We start from the raw sequence: 19,335 nt of genomic DNA, 5'->3' as shown, positions 1-19,335 counted from the left end.
AGGCGCAATGGAACAAACTGTAGCAAATAATTAGAGAATAAAATGTATGGACGAAATTGATAGACAGAGAAAACAGCCACGCTTGAAATGTTTATTATTTTGTTATGTATATAATTTTAAGCAGGTATTTAACACAAATCGTTTCTTATATGCAGATTATAAGTACAGGTATAATAATGTACAATTTAAATATGAAAATATTATCAATACTATTAATAAAAAAAAACAAAAACAGACAGTTGACTTAAATACGTGTGTTTGTATGCGTGCACATCTCTTAATTAAACCCAAAACATTACCGTAAAAAATTAAAACTGCTGAATGTCTGCGGGGATATTTGAACTTCGATACCCCAAAGATACATTTTTCATTTATTTTAGTAAGAAAAATTGTGCAATGGAGATTTCATTTTGCGCTACACTTGCATAGACATGTCCGTTTAATTTAAAACACTTTTTATGGAAACTTATAAGAATTTAAATTGTGTTTGTTATTTAATGCATCTCTAATTAATTAAAGACTATCTGAGATTATTATAAAATCAGCATAAGAATAAGTTTTAGAGACCTCCCTTTTATTTAGCTAATTTGAGATTAATTGGCGTACAATACCAAAAACATATAAATTGCTATTTTTATTATTTACATTTAAATTTGAGGTTAGGCCAACATCCATATTACCGTTTCCGTTGAGTGAAATTGCCTTTCAATATTGTAATTTACAACACTTGCAATGTTATAAAACGTTTACGATATTTTGCATGAATATCATACCAGCTTTTTGAGCATATTTGTAAGCTTTTGGTTTAATATCCTCTATCTATCGATAGATAGAGTACCGATAGTTTGATTCAAATTTGGTGGGTAACACGGTTTTGCCTTAGAAAAACATAAAATTGAATAGCATATGTTTTATTTAATTTTACCAATTCGCAGTTTTATATTTAAAATAACTTTTGATCTGGTTCGTACATAAAATCGACAATTTTTCGTCGAATAAAATCGGTTGCTGTTAAAAACATTCGCCAAATGTTAACGTTAATGTATCTGTTATGTTAATTAACATTTCTGTTTGGTATTTTTCATAAATAAAAAAGTCTTTGCACATATATGTGTGTGTGCGCGTCATTTTAGAGCGTGAATTTTCGATTCGGTAAAAAAACGTAAAAAAGCTAATCAATAATATCTATGAATGTTTTAAAAAATTAATGGACTGCAAATAAGACTACTGATATACAATAAAACTCTTTAACTGTATGTATTAAACTCCAAACAACGCTTAGCGACGTGCAATAGAAAAATTTGGTTTCTCTGTGCCAAAGAATTTACCCACACGAGTATACGCATACATATACGTACGTGGATACACATGTGTATGTGCGTACATGTGTGGCTGTTTGTAAGAAATGTGCAAAATTTTATAAAACATCCATATACAAGAGTGTTAAAAGTCATTGCGGAACGCGTTAGCCACTCTATTTAATTGTCGATAATACAGTGGATGCTGCAATAGTGAGAGAGAGAGCAGAGCAGAAAAAATACACAAATCTTGTGAAATTGTATGCTATAATAAAAAAAAAACATTTCTGTGCTTGTACAAACATGCATGAATGTGTGAATTTGAATATAGGCATGCATACATATATAAAGGAGCGCGCGCGTGTGTTCAGAGTGTGAAAAATGTAGATTGATATATATGTATGTGCATACATAGGGACCGCCGCCAACAAACCACACATACATACTCATACACGCATTCAGGCTGTTTTGTATGTGTGTGTATGAATGTAATGCGAAAAAGCAACGTAACCGCTGACGACGTCGGCAGCTGGCTGCGACATCCAGGAGCAGCATCCTTATTTCTTTTCCTGTAAGCGCGCTCTCTTGTTGCTTTTTGTCTGCAGATGTGGATGCTGTTCAACAGCCACCGCCATCCCCATCCCACTGAAGCAGCCACAGACTCAGTTTGAACCGCAACAATCACTGTCCACACAGCCCGCTGTGTATTTTGAACAACTTTTCGTTTAGTGCTGCCTTCGCGGTCGTTGTTATTGTTGCTGTTAGCTGCCTCCACTAGGTATTGTGTATATTAAATGCAAACTACAAGCTGATATTTTGTTTATGCTATATATATGTATATACATATATATTATTCAATCAAGGTGATTACACTGCTAGCTCGACTATTATCAAATCGACACCGGCGGCAATTAATTAATGTGAAATTAATAAAAACTATTGCACCCAAGTGCCAACATACATACTGAAAAACAATCTACAAAAATATAAACGAAAATAAATATGAAATAATCGCATTGCGCTCAACTTAGGCAAAATAATATCAAAGACACCTTACATATACTTATGTATGTATGCATAAAAGTTCTTTAGCCTGTGTTTTGGTTTTTCTTATGTCGCCTAAAACAGCTGTACATTTATGATCAGTGACAATTTAATCGCTACTGTTCTTGTATGCGTGTGTGTGGAGTTGTGTATGTTTGCAGTTATAAAGTGCAGACATCCTAATTACTTACGCAGGACTTTACAGTGCAATAACAGAATGTTAAGCTTGTTCTTTTCTATGTACGTGTGTGTATTTGGTTTTAAATGTGCGTCAATAAGCGTCAGCAAACACATTTTCTTCTAAAAATGTTGATCAAGTGATGGGGTTACCGTGACATTTATGCAAAACTATTTCGTACACGTAAAATTTATATACAAATACGTATAAAGTGTGTACATATGTAAAAACATATAAAAAACACGCTTTCGTTCTTTTGCTACAATAAGGATTTTTAAGCAACAAAGCTTTGCATATGTACAGATGTATTAGCACATCTATGCGCACATACATACATACTCGTGTGCGTATGTATATTTGTATGAAGCCAGACGTCATCAGTAAGCTCAGTTTCCGTTACCGTTGCTCGTGTGTCAGTTTCGGACACTCGCATAATGCGCTCCACTTTTGGATGCTATTTATAAACGTTTTACCTTATATGCATGTATACAATCCCATACAGCCAAAAACGCACACAAGCATACACATGCGCAAGGATGGTTTCTCTGGCTGTGAAGCTGTTTCCTTTAAATCTGCATACATATGTAGTTCCGCTTCCGTCCAAATGAGTGAGTGTGTGTGTTTTTAGCGTATGCGCAGTGGGTCGACAATATAAAAAGGATTGAAGGTGTGAGTATGTGCGTTTGCGTCTGTTTCTGTGTGAGAGCAGCGCAATCATTCAACTCACCGGGCAGTATCCACATGTTGAGGCGCGTGCAGTTGCCGCTTCTTTCCTTCTCCACTTTCTACATACATATGCGTGTACACACTTACATACATATGCAATATCCCGCTTGAACTAGAGGTCGCATACAAATTCAAGCATCCCTCCATAAAACGTCAAAACCAGACAGTATTAAATACATTCGACAAATTCGCTGAGTTGGAAAACAGCAGCATCAGCAATGAGCGGATATGTATGTATGTATATCAGTATGAAAGTTCTTTTCAGTAGTTATCTTATCAATTGGGAGCGGGAAGCTACTTTAATTATTTTCGAATTTCTCAAGATTAAATATATGAATTGAATATGAATATAATTCAACACTTAAATTAAAATTAAAAAGATAAAACAAAAAAAAAGTCATTCGAACTTTGCTATAGATATGGGAATGGAAAAGACTAGATTAATCATTTTTGAAAGTCAATTCGTTGTTCTATAAAAATACTGTTGTTTTTTATTCTTTTGAGCTAGGAAGATATTAATCGTACCTTGTATTTTATATATTCCTTGTTTGTGTTTTTTACAAATGGTTCTGAAATAATTGTTCTTATAAATGAAATTTGTTGACTCTAGCGCATAAATTGTATTTTAATACAATTATATGTACAATAATAATAATAAAATGTGACAGTCCGCCAAACCAATGTTCACCTTTCGAAATGGAATTAAAAATATTGGCTAATGCGCGCCTTTTATGACCCTAGCGCCTATTAGAAAGGGCCCACAAACAGCTTTTTGCTTGCGTGTTCGAGTCAACGTGTGAATCTGGCGTTTTAGTGCTGTTATTGTTTTGCTTGGCAGCCTTTTACGCGAATATACTAGAATACGAATACACATGTATTGTTTATACATTTGCATAAGCAGCAGCACATGTTTTGTTTGCTTTTTTGTTGCATTTTATATTTATTTATATGATCACTTGTTTCGCCCGTTGCGCTTTCAAGTTGAATGTCACCTGTTCTGTTAAATGTGGAGGAGCTGTGAGGAGCAGCTGTGCAGAGTGCACACAATGCAATAAAAATCGATATACGATTGCGGGCTATTTAACAGTTAACTTCTACTATCTCTCTTTCTCTAACGCAGGTGCTGCAGCTGATCTCTATAAGAACAGTTCGCAATAGTTGTTTTATTTTTTTGCAGCGACGCTAAATGTTAAATGTTGTAATTCGGGCATAGCTAAATGTGATTATTTTTGTATACTAAATAGCTTGACCGCATTTCAACACCAACTGCAACGCCCACACTTGCACTTACTCAAGCAGCATCAATAACAACAACAACAACAACAACAACAACAATAACTATAGTACAATCAGCGATCAACGCACAACACGAAAGAAAAAGCTTAAAAATAGTCTTCAAATAAATAAATAGAAGCGTCGCATGCCTTCGTCGTTGACAGTTTGTAGCCTAAAATGCAATGATACTATAAATGAATTAAATCTTATAGAATATATATATGTATGCACAATACATATACATTGTACATACATGTGTATGTACAAATGTTAAATCATGCTCACACTTGAAAAGAATTACAATGTTTTCACGCTCTTTTTTTTCGCCCCGCTTATGTACACGTATGTGTATGTGTGTATTTGCAGTTAAGAACTGAAAGCCGGCTCAGCGGGAGGTAAATTTTGCGTACGCGTGAGATGTGAGGAAATGCCGTGCCGGCAGCAGCCATATCGATGTCGACAACGTCAACGCCAACAGCAGCAGAAACAGCAACAGCAGAAGCAACAACTAAAACAGAAAGTATCGCGACCCCCAGCATAATTAAATAATTGCCAGCAGATCCTCCATCTGATAAATTAAGTTTAAAGTGAGCGCAGTGCGAAAAGCGTCCGAACATTTAATCAATAAAATTATCAGGCGAAAGTTTCACACCGAACGGAAACAAACATAATAAACAAAAGTTCTTAAATCGAAAGTTGAATAAAGCGTGCAGCAAATATGAAGCGACGCAATGCGGATTGTGGCAAATTACGTCGCCCAATGAAGCGGAACAAAATCACAGAGGGCATGTATGGCAGGTAAGTGTTAAAATATTAACAAGAGCTAATGTACGTGCGTATTAGAGATGAGTGCGTGTTGCATATTTCCAAAACGACACATAGAAATTAAAAACTTCGTATTAGAGAAAAGCGCGTGTCATATATTTCCAACTTCGAACATTTTACCAACACTGGAAAAACATATTTTTATTGGAGTGTAGCTAATGTAAATGGCACTTGGTGTTGATTTGAGCGTGTCACGAAGAAAAAATATGACACGCGCCCAACTCTAGTACGTACACACACATACATGCATATATACAACATACGTGTACAAACCTATCCAGTTTATCGCGCTGTTACGCATACCACACTCATCGCGTAATACATAATTCTAGATTTGGTTGGTTCACAACAAACTTGTATTAAGCTACGTAAAGTCAAGTTTAATTTGGTTTATCAACATTCTAAAAAATCAAAAATTGGCTCTGATAGGAACATTGATGTTAACGAATCGACTAGCAAATGCCCTGTAAACTTACGGTTGTTTATAAATATAAGAACTTAATGAATTTTACACATCGAATATTAACTAAAAAACGCAATTTGATTACAAAAGAAGTAGGATAAAAAACATTTTATTTACTTAAGAGGCCGAGCTTGAAATTTAATATATTTAAAAAATATTACTACAAAATTGCAGATTTAACAAATTTGATAGAAATCAGATTATTAAAGGGTTTAGACTGTGCGAATTCGCTACAAACTCGTAGCTTATATTTTATTTATTTATTTGGTTAATGGATTCTTCGGGGTATTCCTCTGCTCAGCAAATTGTCGCTTTGCTTCTGGTTTTATTACGCATTTATTTGTTTGTTTACGTTTTAATTTTGCATGTTTCGTTGTTTCATTATGCATGCATGTATTATATATACATATATATGTATATTCGATGCTGCTTGTAGTCGCGAGCCAATTGAGTTAGATAATTTATTCAGTGATTTGCCTGATGTTGATGTCAAATGTGTTTGAAAGTCTTAATTGAGCGTGAAAATTCGGTTTGATCAAGTTATTGATGGATTAATCAAGTAATAATCAAAATACCTGCGTATTTTGTTTTCCTGAGCTTTGATTTAAAAATCTAGCTTTGAGTTTTTAGACGCATAAGTTTGTGTTTATGCTCGAAAATTGTCTAATCTAATTTTTCTGAATCTTTTGCAGCACAACTGTTTTATACATGAAATTTCTAATACTTTGGGCCATTGTGATGGTGGCCGATTTTATGTTCATGTTCCGATTTGAATTCCTGTGGCCTTTCTGGCTGCTACTCCGCTCCGTGCATGATTCCTTCAAGTACAAGGGACTGGTAAATGAATTGCTTGTGCGGCTATGCGAACCTTTATAACTTGATTTATTTTACATTGACCTGCTGCAGGCGTTTTCTGTGCTTTTTGTGTGCATTGCAATAACATCGGATCTGGTGTGTTTGTTCTTCATACCCGTACATTGGCTGCTTTTTGCAGCCAGCACATACGTCTGGGTGCAGTACGTTTGGCATACAGGTGCGTTAAATAATAATAATTAATATGATTGTTTTTGTTTAAATATTCGCCATGCTATCAACTTGTTGCAGATAAGGGCATTTGCTTGCCGACTATAATACTCTGGATGTTGTTTGTCTACCTGGAGGTGGGCATTCGATGGAAAGACAGTCGACATATGCCGCATTTAGATCTATGCCGACCTTTTGCAGCGCATTGGTGAGTACCGACCGAGTGATTCAGTGTCCTATATACTTAAGCTGATCGCCTGTCTTTTATCTATAGCATTGGCTATCCGGTGGTTACGCTCGGGTTTGGCTTTAAAAGCTACGTAGGCTATCGTATGCGCCAGCGCAAGCAGCGCGAAGTAGCAAAAGAGAATGAGTTCTATATGCAGCTACTGCAGCAGGCGCTGCCTGCCGAGGAGGCTACCGAAGAGGCACAGATATCAGGTGCCACAGTGGTGAGCGCTGCAGCCAACAGTGCAGTCGTTGTGCCCAATGGCACCGGAGGGGCGCCGGCAGCGCTGACCACATCGTCCACATCGCAGGCGAATGGTATTTTGGCATCTGCAGCACAAGCACAAAATCATCACGATCATCATCATGGCGGCGGCGCCGGCAGCAGTGGCAGCAATAATAATCATCATCACCATCATCACCATAACAACAACAACAACAATAACAACAGCACCAGCAGCAGCAACAGTCATCACACCAAGGATAACAGCACCAGCGACAGCAGCACAATGACTGCAGCAACGGCATCAGCAGTAGCCGCTGCAGCAGCTTCCTCATCATCGCCCGCATCTCCGTCATCGTCCACTAACACATCGGCCTCGGTAACAGCCAGGCAATCAAATGCAGCAACATTAGCAGCAGCGACAACAACAGGTGCAGCATTTATTAGCATTACTTTCAATAGCTTAACGCGCCCAATATTCGTAAAACATTCCAAATTTTTACGGCTTATCCATATGCTTATAATCGTGTATGTATACATTCATGTATATGTATTTATGCCGTGTAATCGACAATAACAAAAGTCCTGGCAACCACATGGATATGGTGCCTATTTCCGTATAAATATATACACAGCAAACAAAAATATCGTTGAAAATCAATAATATTCTATTTATAAATAAATGTTTTTGCATATATGTTTGCAGCAACCTCAAATGGTCATGTTGGCGGTGGCTCAAGGAATCATCGGCGTAGCATGGACAAGGAAAAGCATCGTAACAAAGGCGATGCAGCCGACAATGAGCACAACAATAGCACGCGGCATGGCGGAAAGAATAGCAACAGCAACAGCAATACCAGCTATCAGCAAGTGGATGGCAATGCAACCACAACAAGTAATAAGGAGAAGTCAGACTGGGATAGTAGCAATAGCAACTATCAACAACAACAACAACAACAGCAGCAACAGGGGGCAAAGGACAAACAGGGTGCATTGAACAAAAAGAAAACGCTTTATTCGAAGCAAATTGATATCGCCCCCTTGCTTGCAGACAAAAAGACGCACAATGCTGTCGGCAACGGCAACGTCCTGCAGTTCGAGACAGATGAGGCAGCGGTCGTTGCGGAATCAGTGCCTCAAGTAGAGAAGGCGCCGAAAGGTAAGTGGCTTAACTTGAATATACTAAGTGATGGGACAATGTTATATAAAACTCTTTCTCTCTCTCTTGTCTTGCAGGCCGCCGCAATCGCGGTAAGAAGGATAACTCAGCCAAAGACAATCATAGCCAGCAGCAGTCGCAGAATAAGGAGACTGCAGCTACTGCCGCACCTGCTGCAGTAACTAATACCAGTAATAACAATAATAACAACAACAACAACAACAACAACAATGATGCCAGCTCCGTATCCTCGTCGGCCAGCTCAACATCGAGCAATGCAACAGCTGCCGCCATCTCGCACATAGCCAGCAAAGTGGTATCCAAGATATGCGAAACATGTCTCAAGCTGGAGGCCGACGTTAAGAAATATCGTGCCGAAATCAGCCATATGAAGCAAATCGAGAACGAACTCCGCCAAAAGCTTGACGTGAATCTGACCAGCAAGTCCAGTTTGCAGGCCAAGCAAAAGGAGTGCGATGAGCTTGAGAAGCGCATACAGGAGCTTAACAATGCACGCCATGCCGATATGCTCAGTCTGCAGACTGTGGAGCGTCGCCTCAACGAGGAGCGCCGCCAGAAGCAATCTCTTGACGCTCAGCTGGCCAACGAAAAGAAGGCACGCAAGGCCGCCGAGGAGAAAGCTGCACGTCCTGAGTGCAGCGTTCAATGCAAGCAGCGGCGCCAGCAAATGGACGAGGAACTAAAGCGTGTTCGCAGCGATCTCAAACAGACCGAGGAAGCTAAGCAGATGGCCGTGGATCACGGCCGGAAGTTCGAGCAAGAGGTGGGTTGGACCAGCAGACTTCGTTTCTTCGATTGCCATAACTAAGCTCTATTTTCCTTACAGTATCGTATGCTGGAAGTGAAGGTACACAATCGCGAGTCCACACAGGCGGATGCAGAAATGCTAATGAATGCACTGGCTTCCATGCAAGAAAAGAACAGCACGCTGGAAAAGAATCTATCCGCAGAGACGAGAGTTAAGCTGGACTTATTCTCGGCTCTGGGCGCGGCCAAGCGCCAGCTAGAAATATCTGACAGTATGTAGTCTTGGCAGTGGACTTCGAACGCATGTTATAAACAAATATTTTTCACTTTCAGGTCATCGTCGGTCCAAGGAGGATGAGGTCATTGATCTCAAGGCCAAGATAGCACAGCTGCTGGCTGTTATGCCGGATACACTGTGCCTGAACACGGGAGCACATGGTCCCGGCGGAAGCATGCTGCGCATGAACGACACACCTCCGCTACAACAGGGCGGACCTGGCCCGTCCTCACCCATGCTCAGCCTGAGCGTTGCACAGGAGTATCAACAGCATCAGCAGCACCAGCAACATCAACAGCACCAGCAACATCAACAGCACCAGCAACATCAACAGCAACAGCAGCACCAACACCAACAGCAGCAGCAGCACCAACAACACCAACAGCACCAACACCAGCAGCAGCAACAGGTTGTGCCCGTTTCTCAACAGCAGATGGTGCCCGTAAGTGTGGCCGCCGCGCTACATGTGGTAGCCGGTAATGTGGTTAACGGCGGTGGAGGCGGCGGTCTCTCTACGCTGGATCCAAACGCTAGTGTCTACACGCCCAAGACAGGCAACATGATGGTGGTGCCGCCCGTTGGCATGAATCCCAATGGTTCGGATGCCTGACGCCAGCAGCATCAACAGCAGTCATCTGCGTCATCCTCGCATCAGCTAATGAGACGACAAGTTTGAGATTATTATACTTTATATGAACAGCAACAGCAAACAGCAACCGATTGATTTAGACTACAGTAGTCGAACAGAAGGCGAATGGATCAGTTTGCATATGATATAATGAATGTCCGTACTAAGCATAAGCAGTTTCCTTTTACACCCCACAACTACAACAGTATCACACAGTACACCATTTTCAAGTTCCATAACCACCTTTAAATCTGTCGCAAAACACTTCAAATCACACAACCGATACCGAGATATCTATTATAACAGCAGTTAGTTGATTGTTTTCCAAATTCCTTAAGAATGCGCCTAAATTTTTTCTCCCGAATACGCAATCAATTGGAGTTTTGTTATTGACTCCAACCAAAATATGGCTTTAAACGTCATTCCACCTGCTGAAAACGTGATCAAACTTATTTGAAATCAATGGAAATCGTTTTCATCAAATCCCAACTAAGAATGACTGTTGGTATCCGGTTTGTCAACTTTTAATCCACCCAAGATCCGCTCATGGAATCACATAAACAATACACATTTAGCAGACTCGTTGCGCGAGTTTTTGATTGATTTGAAACATTTTAAAAATAATAAGATTGATAAAACGCAAAACCTTAAATGGGAATTTGTATTTTTAATTTGAAATGCAAAAGAAGCGAAATGAAGAGAAAGATAAAAAGATCTGTTTACTACTTATTTACAAAACGCTGTGAGAGTTGACCAACTTTAGTGATGGCCTTTGAATTTGGCGTAATTTTTGTTTTTGCCAAATTTTTCTGCCCCTTTCAATGGAATTTTTGAAGTCTGCGCCCTTGATTTATTATCTCATTAAATTATTTTTGTTATAAACTTTAATTGTACGCCTATTATGTAGACTTAACTATTTTGAAAAGCAAAACAAAAAACCAACAAGTTTCTTTTTAAGTTTTAATTTATTTGTTGCTCTTCCTATAAACAAAATAAGCAAGTTGAAAATGCTTGAATTTAATTGCGAAGAAAACGAAAAACGACGACTATTTTGTTTAATAAAAAACCATTTCACTGCGTGAAGCTAGTACTTATTTGTATTCTATGTTTTTTATGTTATTGAATGCAACCATTTATTTCTTTCAATCTGTTTGTAATTTATGCCGAATATCGAAAGCTAGGATCTGCATTTGCGCAGCTATTTATCAATACCAAGGGAATTTGGTAGACGAACAATGGAAATCCTTTGGAGTTTATTTTTAATGTATCAAATAGCTCCCAAATTAATTAGCGTTCAATTGGATACTGTTTAATAAGATGACTATGACTAGATGAGCTTATGGTATAACTGGTTTATGTTAGCAGGATTATATTTTTAAGGAATTTAATTTTCTTTATTCATAATCATTCCAAGTAGTTGATAGTTGCATGAAAACCAAATAGTTTCATTTGGACCACTATTTTCCAGCCAGGAGGATGCGATAACCGTGAAATACGTCCCCAGCTACAAACGGTAGCTACAGTAATAAGTGATCCCTAATCAGTCAGTCAGTCGGGACAGTTTCATATGCGAAATAACTTAGTAGCCCACACACTGTGTGTTGGATTCAAACGAATCCCATACCCAGTACCAGTCCAGTCGACAAAGGAATCCATATCCAATATTCACAATGATCTATTATTTGCTGCAGGCGATTTCGACTGCTATTTTTAGCACAGTGGCCACCATTTGGCTGATCGAAGGTAAGTCCGTGGCGGCATAGACACATTTCCAATTTGACGGTCCATCCCGCAGAGACTCTGATCAATCTGATGATGTCCAGCTTTCTGTTTGTGCTGCGCATTGCCTGCCATCCGCTGATGCTAATACCAATGGTGGTGTGCAGCTATTACGTGGTTCGCAAAGTGTGGCTACGACGTCGACAAACAATCGATGGTGATTCTGTTCCTGGGCTGCGCAGTCTGAGCCGTACTCCGCGCATCGGCTCATATCGTAGCATGGGCAGCCTTTCGGCACGCAGCAATGATAGTTGCGATTACGACGACGAGGAGGTTCGCAGGTTGCAGTGCTCTTAACTTTTTAATCGATTAATGTTTTGTTTTAAATTAATGAAGTATTTATGTAACTTGGTTTGATTCGCAGGATTTACTACTCTCTCAAATGCAGACACAAACTATACGAACATTTATGTATACGATTGTACTTAAACTAAAACAGAGACATTTCTGTTCCCCTCCCTTAGACGATGTTTTTTTCTTCGAGTTTATGGTTTTTGCAAGGATGCGGTGTCCATTTTGGATAGGAGATCTCCCACTTTCAGCAGCATGGCATTGTTTTGTTGCTCGCCGGCGGGCGAGCTGCTGCTGATCATGCCAGCCAAGTGATGTATGTACTTGTCCACATTGTCCACGCTGAGTCCGCCGGGGTGCACTGGTGGCAGCGTGATGCCACCCAAAGTGGCCACAATCTTTTGTCGTAGATTCTTAATATATGCCGCTAAGCGAGCGTTCTCTTCCTTCAGCTCGGACACCTCCCCCATGACTTTGGCGTGTCCGGCTTTGGTGTTGTCCACATGCTGTTCCAGCACTGCATTTTGCTGCTCCAGATCCGTTTTGGTCTTGCGCAACAGACGCAGTTCATTCTCGGTGCTCCGATTGTGCTCAATGAACTCGTTTGTATAAATGGGTATCTCACCTGCCGCACATGGCCGCGGCGGACCGCAGGAGCTAAATGCCGATGGTGGTGGGGGTGGTGGTGTTGGTGTACGTTTCACTTGGGCCAGGGGTATATCGTCCGGATCTGGTGGTGTTGGTGTGCTTTGCTGTTTGTTCACTGTGTTCTTCACAATCGATTTCTTTGGAGCGGCTGCATCCATGCTGCTGCTGCTGCTGTGGTTAGTTGCCTTCTCCTTTGATGCGCTGGCATTTTTGCTGTCAAATACCTTCTTCGCCTTGGCCAATTCGGTAGCCACAATTTCGGGGTGCTCCTTCAGGAACTTGTGCATTTGTTCCTGGTATCTGTAAATTTTGACAAAACAATGTATGAGTGTTGGATATTTGGTTTGGCCAGGAATGAGAATATCAAAACACAGTTGCCAGCTTCACCTACAGTGCCTTGTCCTTGGCTGCCGCTTCCATGTACGGCGCCTTGCGATCTTCGGTCAGCTGGTGCCACTCCTCGCCAATCATTTTGGTGTGCTCCAGTGCGGTGCGGTTCGGGTGCTCGCGTCGCAGCTGCTCCCTGCGGTCGTTCATAAACCTCACATATGAATTCAGTGGCATTTTCGGCGCTCCAGCCACATTGATTCTGCGCTGCGTTAACTTCTTCAGCTCTGTATCCAGATCAGTGCCGGCAACTGGACTCCGTCCTTTTGGTTTATTCTTTTTTTTAGTCACTTTGCCGCCGGTTGGCGGACTCACATCATTTTCCTCGTCTGCGTTTACGGACTTGGCTGCATCCGGCACCTCAACCGTGGCGTCCGCGCTTCCATTTGCTGTTGCCTCATGACTTACAACGCCTTTGTTTTCCTGTTTGTTATCCATATTTGTGCCACAATTTTATAAAATTCAGTTTTTAGGGGTTTCTGGACACCGCTTCTTTCAAGTTGCTGCGCGTTCAATTTGCATTTGATTTCATTTAATTTGTTTATGTTTTATCGATTATCTTTAATTTGCAACTTTGATTAAATCCGTTGGCTTATACATTTTTGAAATAATTTGTCTGATTATTACAGTTACAGGAAATTGTTATAAAAAGCTTGCCCTCTTTTTTTGGGGGGTTTTAAAGAGTTTTATTATGTGCAATAAACCAAAAACATTAATCTGCCTCCCTTTTCCATCCAACAGATGTTTTATGCTTTTGTTATTTTATACAAAAAATCTGTTATACAACAGCTGATAACAACAGGGCTGCACAACGACTATTTAATTTTAGAAAATATTGCTTGCTTCTAGATGCTACGCTGTCATTGCGTAAGGGTGAGTGACGTATAGAGTGACGTCACTAAAAAGTGGCGCGATTCAGATTATCGACCAACTGTATGATTTCATAACTGCGCACTTTAAAACATAAGGCCTGAGTCAAATAATCGCACATGGAGCATTATTAAGGTCACAATAATAAGAAAGAGGAAATGTACATAATATTTGTGTTTGGCCTAACCCAAAAATCTTTTAATATACATATGTAATTTTATCACATTTAAAATCAAGACTTCAAGCCAAAATTTCCACATGATCCAATCTTTATTTTTTTTCAGTAAATGATATGCGAATTTCATTATTACTGACTGTCCCCTTTGCCAGAGATATTTCAAACAATATACATATGCATTTAAAGGGTTTTAGGTGTTGTAATATGAAAAATTTTTTTAACATAATTATTATTTATTTTATTTAAAATCTGCCCCCTTTTTGGGCAATAATTAAATGTTTTCTTTGACCTATGGCAGTTATGTATTGCGTGTATCTATGTGATGATGACAAAATGTGCAGATCTCAGCATTTAGGAGGCACAATACCTTAATCCTGGACGTTAGGCCTTTATAATAATAGGGCTTGAATGAAATAAAAGTGCATGTTTTTTCCGTTGTGGTCTTTATATATTTTGAATATTCACATATATATGTACGTGGTCTGCATGTTTTTGGATAATTCTTTGAGCACATTGAAATATTACAATTACAAAAATATTAGCCTATGTGAATGACAGGTGTTAAATATAAATAGAAACTTACAAATTAGCTTAGCGACTACTTTTTAGTTCAATATCATATAAAGCCTTCGATGACAAATTCTGTACAGAGATGAGAAAACTTTGGTTTTCCCATTTTCAACAACTACGACTGCGTATATTACGAGCTAAAACACTTAAAATGAAAGCGGCCGGCCAGATTTTAAACATAAACTAACATGTTAAGAGAGAGAGAATTGGATGATCCAACAGGTTTTTCAATTTGAAAAATTAACATTTACGAAGCCTCTCTGAAGTTCATGTGAACTCATATTAAACTGGGGAACAGCTCATCGAAATTGCTCTCCCAGGGGAAATCGTCATCTTCAGTGGGCAGAGCAATATCGTTGTCCAAATGGGACAGAGTCGTGGATGCTGGTGAGCCTATAACTGACTCATAGCCATGATCCGAAGTGACCGAATGCATGGAGCGGGCGGGCGATTTGCCCAGCGGTGAGATGGCCTTAATGCGCGGACTAAGGAATTTCTCAATGGGCTCGAAATTTAGATGGCTGGTCGCTTCATCATCCGAGTCGTCGGTGGCGTTTATCACGTTGAGGTAAACCTGCGAGGGTGACGTTGCTGGCGGCGGGCACTTCATGATAACATCTGTAGAGTCCTCGCCAGCAGTGACGCCCTCGCCGTAGATTTCCTCGACTGCCTCGTTGACAGGCACTGCATCGCCATCCATGACAATTGTGATGGAGTTGGTTTTGGCATCGTAGGTGCCATACACCGTGTCGGGTGTGGCGCTTTGCAGGAACGCAGCTGCTGAAATTGTCGTTGTTGTTGGTATCGTTGTGGCTGTAGCTTTCTTTTGTGGGTTTCCATTTATTTGTGACACCTGCATACACGGGCTGTTCTTGATGTCAGTGCTGTTCTTAGTAGGTGTTGGTGTGCATATTATAAAGGGATGCGTTTTGGTGTCATTGCTTAAGCCATCAGCTCTATGCCTGTCGGATTCCAGGCACTCTGCTGTGGTCCCCACCATTGGTCCAGGCAATCGCTCTGGCTTGCCTGCATCTTTGGGAGCAGCTTCGTCGCATGTGCCACTGCCTGTTTCCAGGTCTGCTGCGATATCTGCGAGGAGACTTTCGGCCAGCTCTTCGAGGCGTCGCGCATCGAACTCCTCATCGTCGACGAGCAGCATGTCTTGTATAGAAGGCAGAGCGCCACAATTCTCCAAAGTGAGGCCGTTGTGTTGCTCTGTTTCAGCTGCTGTTGCAACTTCTTCGAGGTCAAGGCATGCGCTGACGACTGTGTGTCCACTTGTGTACCCTGCTGCAGAGGGTCAGCATTGGATGCTGCAGATCCAGTGAGTGTGGACACACAGCCCTCAGCGTTTGCATTGACGCTAGCGCTGTTGCTGTGGTTTTTGGCAAGCTGTTTCATTTCGGCAAGTTCCTGTCGCAATACTTCCATTTCCGAGTCGAGCTTCTGATTCTTGGCCAGCAGAGATTCGTTGATGCTCTGTAAGCTCTCGCATTTGTTTTGCAGTATTTCCGTTTTTTCAGTTAGTTCCTTGATTTCATATTCCATCTCCTCCATACGCGCCTTCTTGCGGTCCCGGCTGGTTTGTGCGGCCACACGGTTCTTTAGTTTCCTAAGGAACAAACACAAATACGCAATAAGCAAACGGCTAGTCAGTCTTCTTGCCGCCACAACTTACTTTCTCTGGACTTTCTCCTCCCAGGACAGGTGATCCAGGCGCCGCTTTTTGGCCTTCGTGGGCGCAGCAGCGTTCGAAGCCATTGACATTGACTCCTCATCTGCCACACTGTTGGATGAGGATGCGTAGCCCGAGCTGGACGGCGAAGAGCCACCCTTGAGCAGCACCGCGGTTGCTGACAGGGGCGCAGGTCGCAGCTTGGGCAACGCACTCAGATTCAAGTTGGTGCCAAGAGGCACACACTTGGATAAAAGCACTCCGTTTACTGGTGCCATTTGGTTTATGTATGTGTGTGTGTGTGTGTTGTTATTGTTGCAATTAATTATCGACCAAGCGTGCAAAACTTTTGCAAAAATTAAAATTTCATTTTTGTGGAGCTCTTAACTTCCGTGATATATGCACGAGCACTGAATTTTATCTGATTTTCTTTTACTTAAACCATTGGAAGCGCTGCTTCCACTTTTGCTGCTTCTGCTGCGTTTTTCACGTACTTTGTGACTTTAGATTTCTTCATTGCCTCTGTGATGTTTACCCAGGTCTAGTCAACCTAATCTCACGCAATTTCCTCAATCACCTTGTAATTCTGCGCAGCAAAGTCTGAATTAAGATGTCGTGGACTTTACTGAATGGGTGTGCACGAAAAGCTGACGTGGCTTTTTCTGACTGGTTGGGTTCATGAAAAATATGCAAGAAGAAGAGAATGACAAACAAAATGTTATTTAACATAACAGCGTACGTAACATTAACATTTACTGAGCTGTTGTTAACAGCCATCGGTAAGTAGCTCCAATGTTGGCTTACTGCATTACTGTGGCACTTTGCTAACGGAAGAGTAGGTTTGCGTGGATAAAGTTTTTTTGAATTTTTGAAAGTTAAAATTTGAAGATATGAGAATCCAAATAACGAAATTAGATTACATAAATTAATAAGTAATTAAGTGCAACAAATATAATATTTTTTTATACAAATATATACTTTAATATAATTTCACAAACATACAATTTTTATATATTTTACATTATACCTTCATATATTAGACACACGATTTTGCATCGGGTTGCGTTCTTTTTTCTTATCCTTTTCGTTAACAGCGAGCTCCTCCTTGAGTACTTCAGCGACATCATAAATAGTGGTTTTGTGCTGTTTAAAATATATTTTTTTAAATGTTTTATTATAAATCGGAACAAGCAAGCACTTCATACCCTTAGTTGATTTATGTAGAACACATAGGGTACATTCCCCGTAATCGGGTCTATTGCCACTGGCCACATAGCCTTTAATTCATCATCGTTAAATTGTTCTCCTTCCTCCTTCATTAACTTTCCAAAGTACTCTTTTGTAAGAAAGAGTTTGTTTTCTGGATCCAAAACCTGGAAGGCAGCCAAAAGTTTTTCCGGACTTGCAGGTTCCATTCTGTGTGTTTCAAATGTGTACCATAAAAATAATATACGTATTAAAATCGATAATAAATTCGTTTACTTTCGATTCATAAGCAACTGAGAAACGTGTGCCATAAACTTTACTAAATGCGTTTCTCCAGGGTTATCTACAGACTCAGTGGCTGCAATAACTCCATTGACTTCCTTTTCTGTTGGTACACAGCCTAAAAACCTTAGCACATTTCCCACATTTCGAGTGTCAATGTACTTATCGCCGTGAAGGTCGAAAACGCAGAATGCCTCGGAGATTCGAACCTCAAGCTCATTAGCAAGTGGAACTGTCAACAACCGTTGATTACTCGGCAAGGCATAACAAACTGAAACTGCAACTTACTTCCGATTTCCATATTTACGGTAAATTTTAGTTTAATTTAATTTTTTTTTTGTTTTTATATATTATAATTGGTAACAGATAATTTTGGAAATAAAAATAAGTGTTTTTTTAGAAATATTTTAAAGAAGTTTTTTTGCACTTATACATTTTGTTGTAATAAAATTGAAAAAGAAAATTTAAATCATACATGCTTGCTGTGTTTTTCGTAATTTATTTTAACAGACAGTACATTTAAAAACAAAAACATTTATATCGCTGTGAATTGCCAACTCGTTGTGAATAGACATCGATAAATGCGCTCACTGCCACTATACCGATATGTTAAAAATATCAAATGCTTATGTGCGTCAAATTTGCGGCGGTGACTTATGCACGAAACCAAATAAATTTAAATGCAGAATTGCAAAAAATTAAACTATTTATTGTCCACATTCATTTGATTTTGAATTATATATATATATGAATTATATTACATGTATATACACGATTAAAGCATATAACTTCACCTAGCCAACTGTGGAAATTTTATGAAAATCGTCGTTACTGTTTTTTAAATATTTTGTAAGGAGTGCAGCAACCCCCTTGTCGGCCCCATACAAAATGACCTCAAAAAATCAACTTTGTTCTTGAGCCCTAATTTCTTAACTCATGGTCAATGGCCCTCAATGCACGCTATAGCCTTTTGTAGTTACATATTTAAAGAAGCTTTTGGCACTAATTTTAAGCAAATGAACGGTACAGATTTTGAGAAAATAATTTAATTGTAAACCAACCTCATATAGTTCATTCATTAAGCATATCGAACTGCTAATTCCAACGGGAACTGAACCACTGCTTGGATACAGAGTTGAACAATTCTATAAAGAATTGGGCGGGAACAAATCAATATTTATCAATTTCTCCGATAATGGCCTCAATTATGATTAATCAATCATTTTGGCTTTTATTTCATTAAAATCAGCTTTTCTTTTGCATTACCATAGGATGTTATGAGAGAAATAAAAAAATGAGAATTTCTTAAAATCTGTTCCGATGATTTTAATGAA

The 19,335-nt window shown here is 39.7% G+C and overlaps 5 protein-coding genes across 9 annotated transcripts; 2 read left to right on the top strand and 3 right to left on the bottom strand.

Annotated features, from left to right (window-relative positions):
- Positions 1-1,092: 1,092 nt before the first annotated feature.
- On the top strand, positions 1,093-11,209 carry LOC135437619 (macoilin). 5 transcript variants are annotated; one of them, XM_064695609.1, is made up of 11 exons: positions 1,111-1,253; positions 4,888-5,319; positions 6,502-6,646; positions 6,716-6,842; positions 6,914-7,040; positions 7,107-7,714; positions 7,990-8,271; positions 8,335-8,442; positions 8,520-9,226; positions 9,290-9,482; positions 9,544-11,209. In XM_064695609.1, the coding sequence occupies exons 2-11, from the start codon at positions 5,240-5,242 to the stop codon at positions 10,095-10,097; spliced, it is 2,931 nt and encodes a 976-aa protein (XP_064551679.1). In that variant the 5' UTR covers positions 1,111-1,253; positions 4,888-5,239; the 3' UTR covers positions 10,098-11,209. The 5 variants fall into 5 exon arrangements, with proteins under 5 accessions (XP_064551676.1, XP_064551679.1, XP_064551675.1 ...); XM_064695606.1 differs by having other exon boundaries at positions 1,093-1,152; positions 7,990-8,442; XM_064695605.1 differs by having other exon boundaries at positions 7,990-8,442.
- A 489-nt stretch (positions 11,210-11,698) lies between these two features.
- LOC135437622 (uncharacterized) lies at positions 11,699-12,357 on the top strand. Its single transcript, XM_064695612.1, has 2 exons — positions 11,699-11,858; positions 11,911-12,357. Exons 1-2 carry the CDS (start codon positions 11,786-11,788, stop codon positions 12,189-12,191), a joined length of 354 nt encoding a protein of 117 aa, XP_064551682.1. The 5' UTR covers positions 11,699-11,785; the 3' UTR covers positions 12,192-12,357.
- Hmg-2 (High mobility group protein 2) lies at positions 12,243-13,800 on the bottom strand. Its single transcript, XM_064695610.1, has 2 exons — positions 13,225-13,800; positions 12,243-13,133 (listed from the first exon to the last, which is right to left on the bottom strand). The coding sequence occupies exons 1-2, from the start codon at positions 13,656-13,658 to the stop codon at positions 12,380-12,382; spliced, it is 1,188 nt and encodes a 395-aa protein (XP_064551680.1). The 5' UTR covers positions 13,659-13,800; the 3' UTR covers positions 12,243-12,379.
- Positions 13,801-14,708: 908 nt separating this feature from the next.
- Xbp1 (X box binding protein 1) lies at positions 14,709-17,177 on the bottom strand. The gene is given in 3 exon segments (XM_064695776.1): positions 14,709-16,156; positions 16,159-16,450; positions 16,517-17,177. Coding segments are annotated over 3 exon segments (1,608 nt in total). The 5' UTR covers positions 16,792-17,177; the 3' UTR covers positions 14,709-15,115.
- Positions 17,178-17,468: 291 nt separating this feature from the next.
- LOC135437720 (dynein regulatory complex protein 8) lies at positions 17,469-18,444 on the bottom strand. Its single transcript, XM_064695775.1, has 4 exons — positions 18,290-18,444; positions 17,996-18,233; positions 17,719-17,929; positions 17,469-17,656 (listed from the first exon to the last, which is right to left on the bottom strand). The coding sequence occupies exons 1-4, from the start codon at positions 18,300-18,302 to the stop codon at positions 17,543-17,545; spliced, it is 576 nt and encodes a 191-aa protein (XP_064551845.1). The 5' UTR covers positions 18,303-18,444; the 3' UTR covers positions 17,469-17,542.
- Positions 18,445-19,335: the final 891 nt, after the last annotated feature.

Source organism: Drosophila montana, unplaced genomic scaffold (genome assembly GCF_035044405.1).
Source record: "Drosophila montana isolate Dmon_TW-CO22-7 unplaced genomic scaffold, ASM3504440v1 contig_3833_1, whole genome shotgun sequence".
NCBI classification, from domain to species: Eukaryota; Metazoa; Arthropoda; class Insecta; order Diptera; family Drosophilidae; genus Drosophila; species Drosophila montana.
The sequence above is the reverse complement of the archived record's forward strand: the minus strand, read 5'-3'. Positions and strand labels throughout refer to the sequence as shown.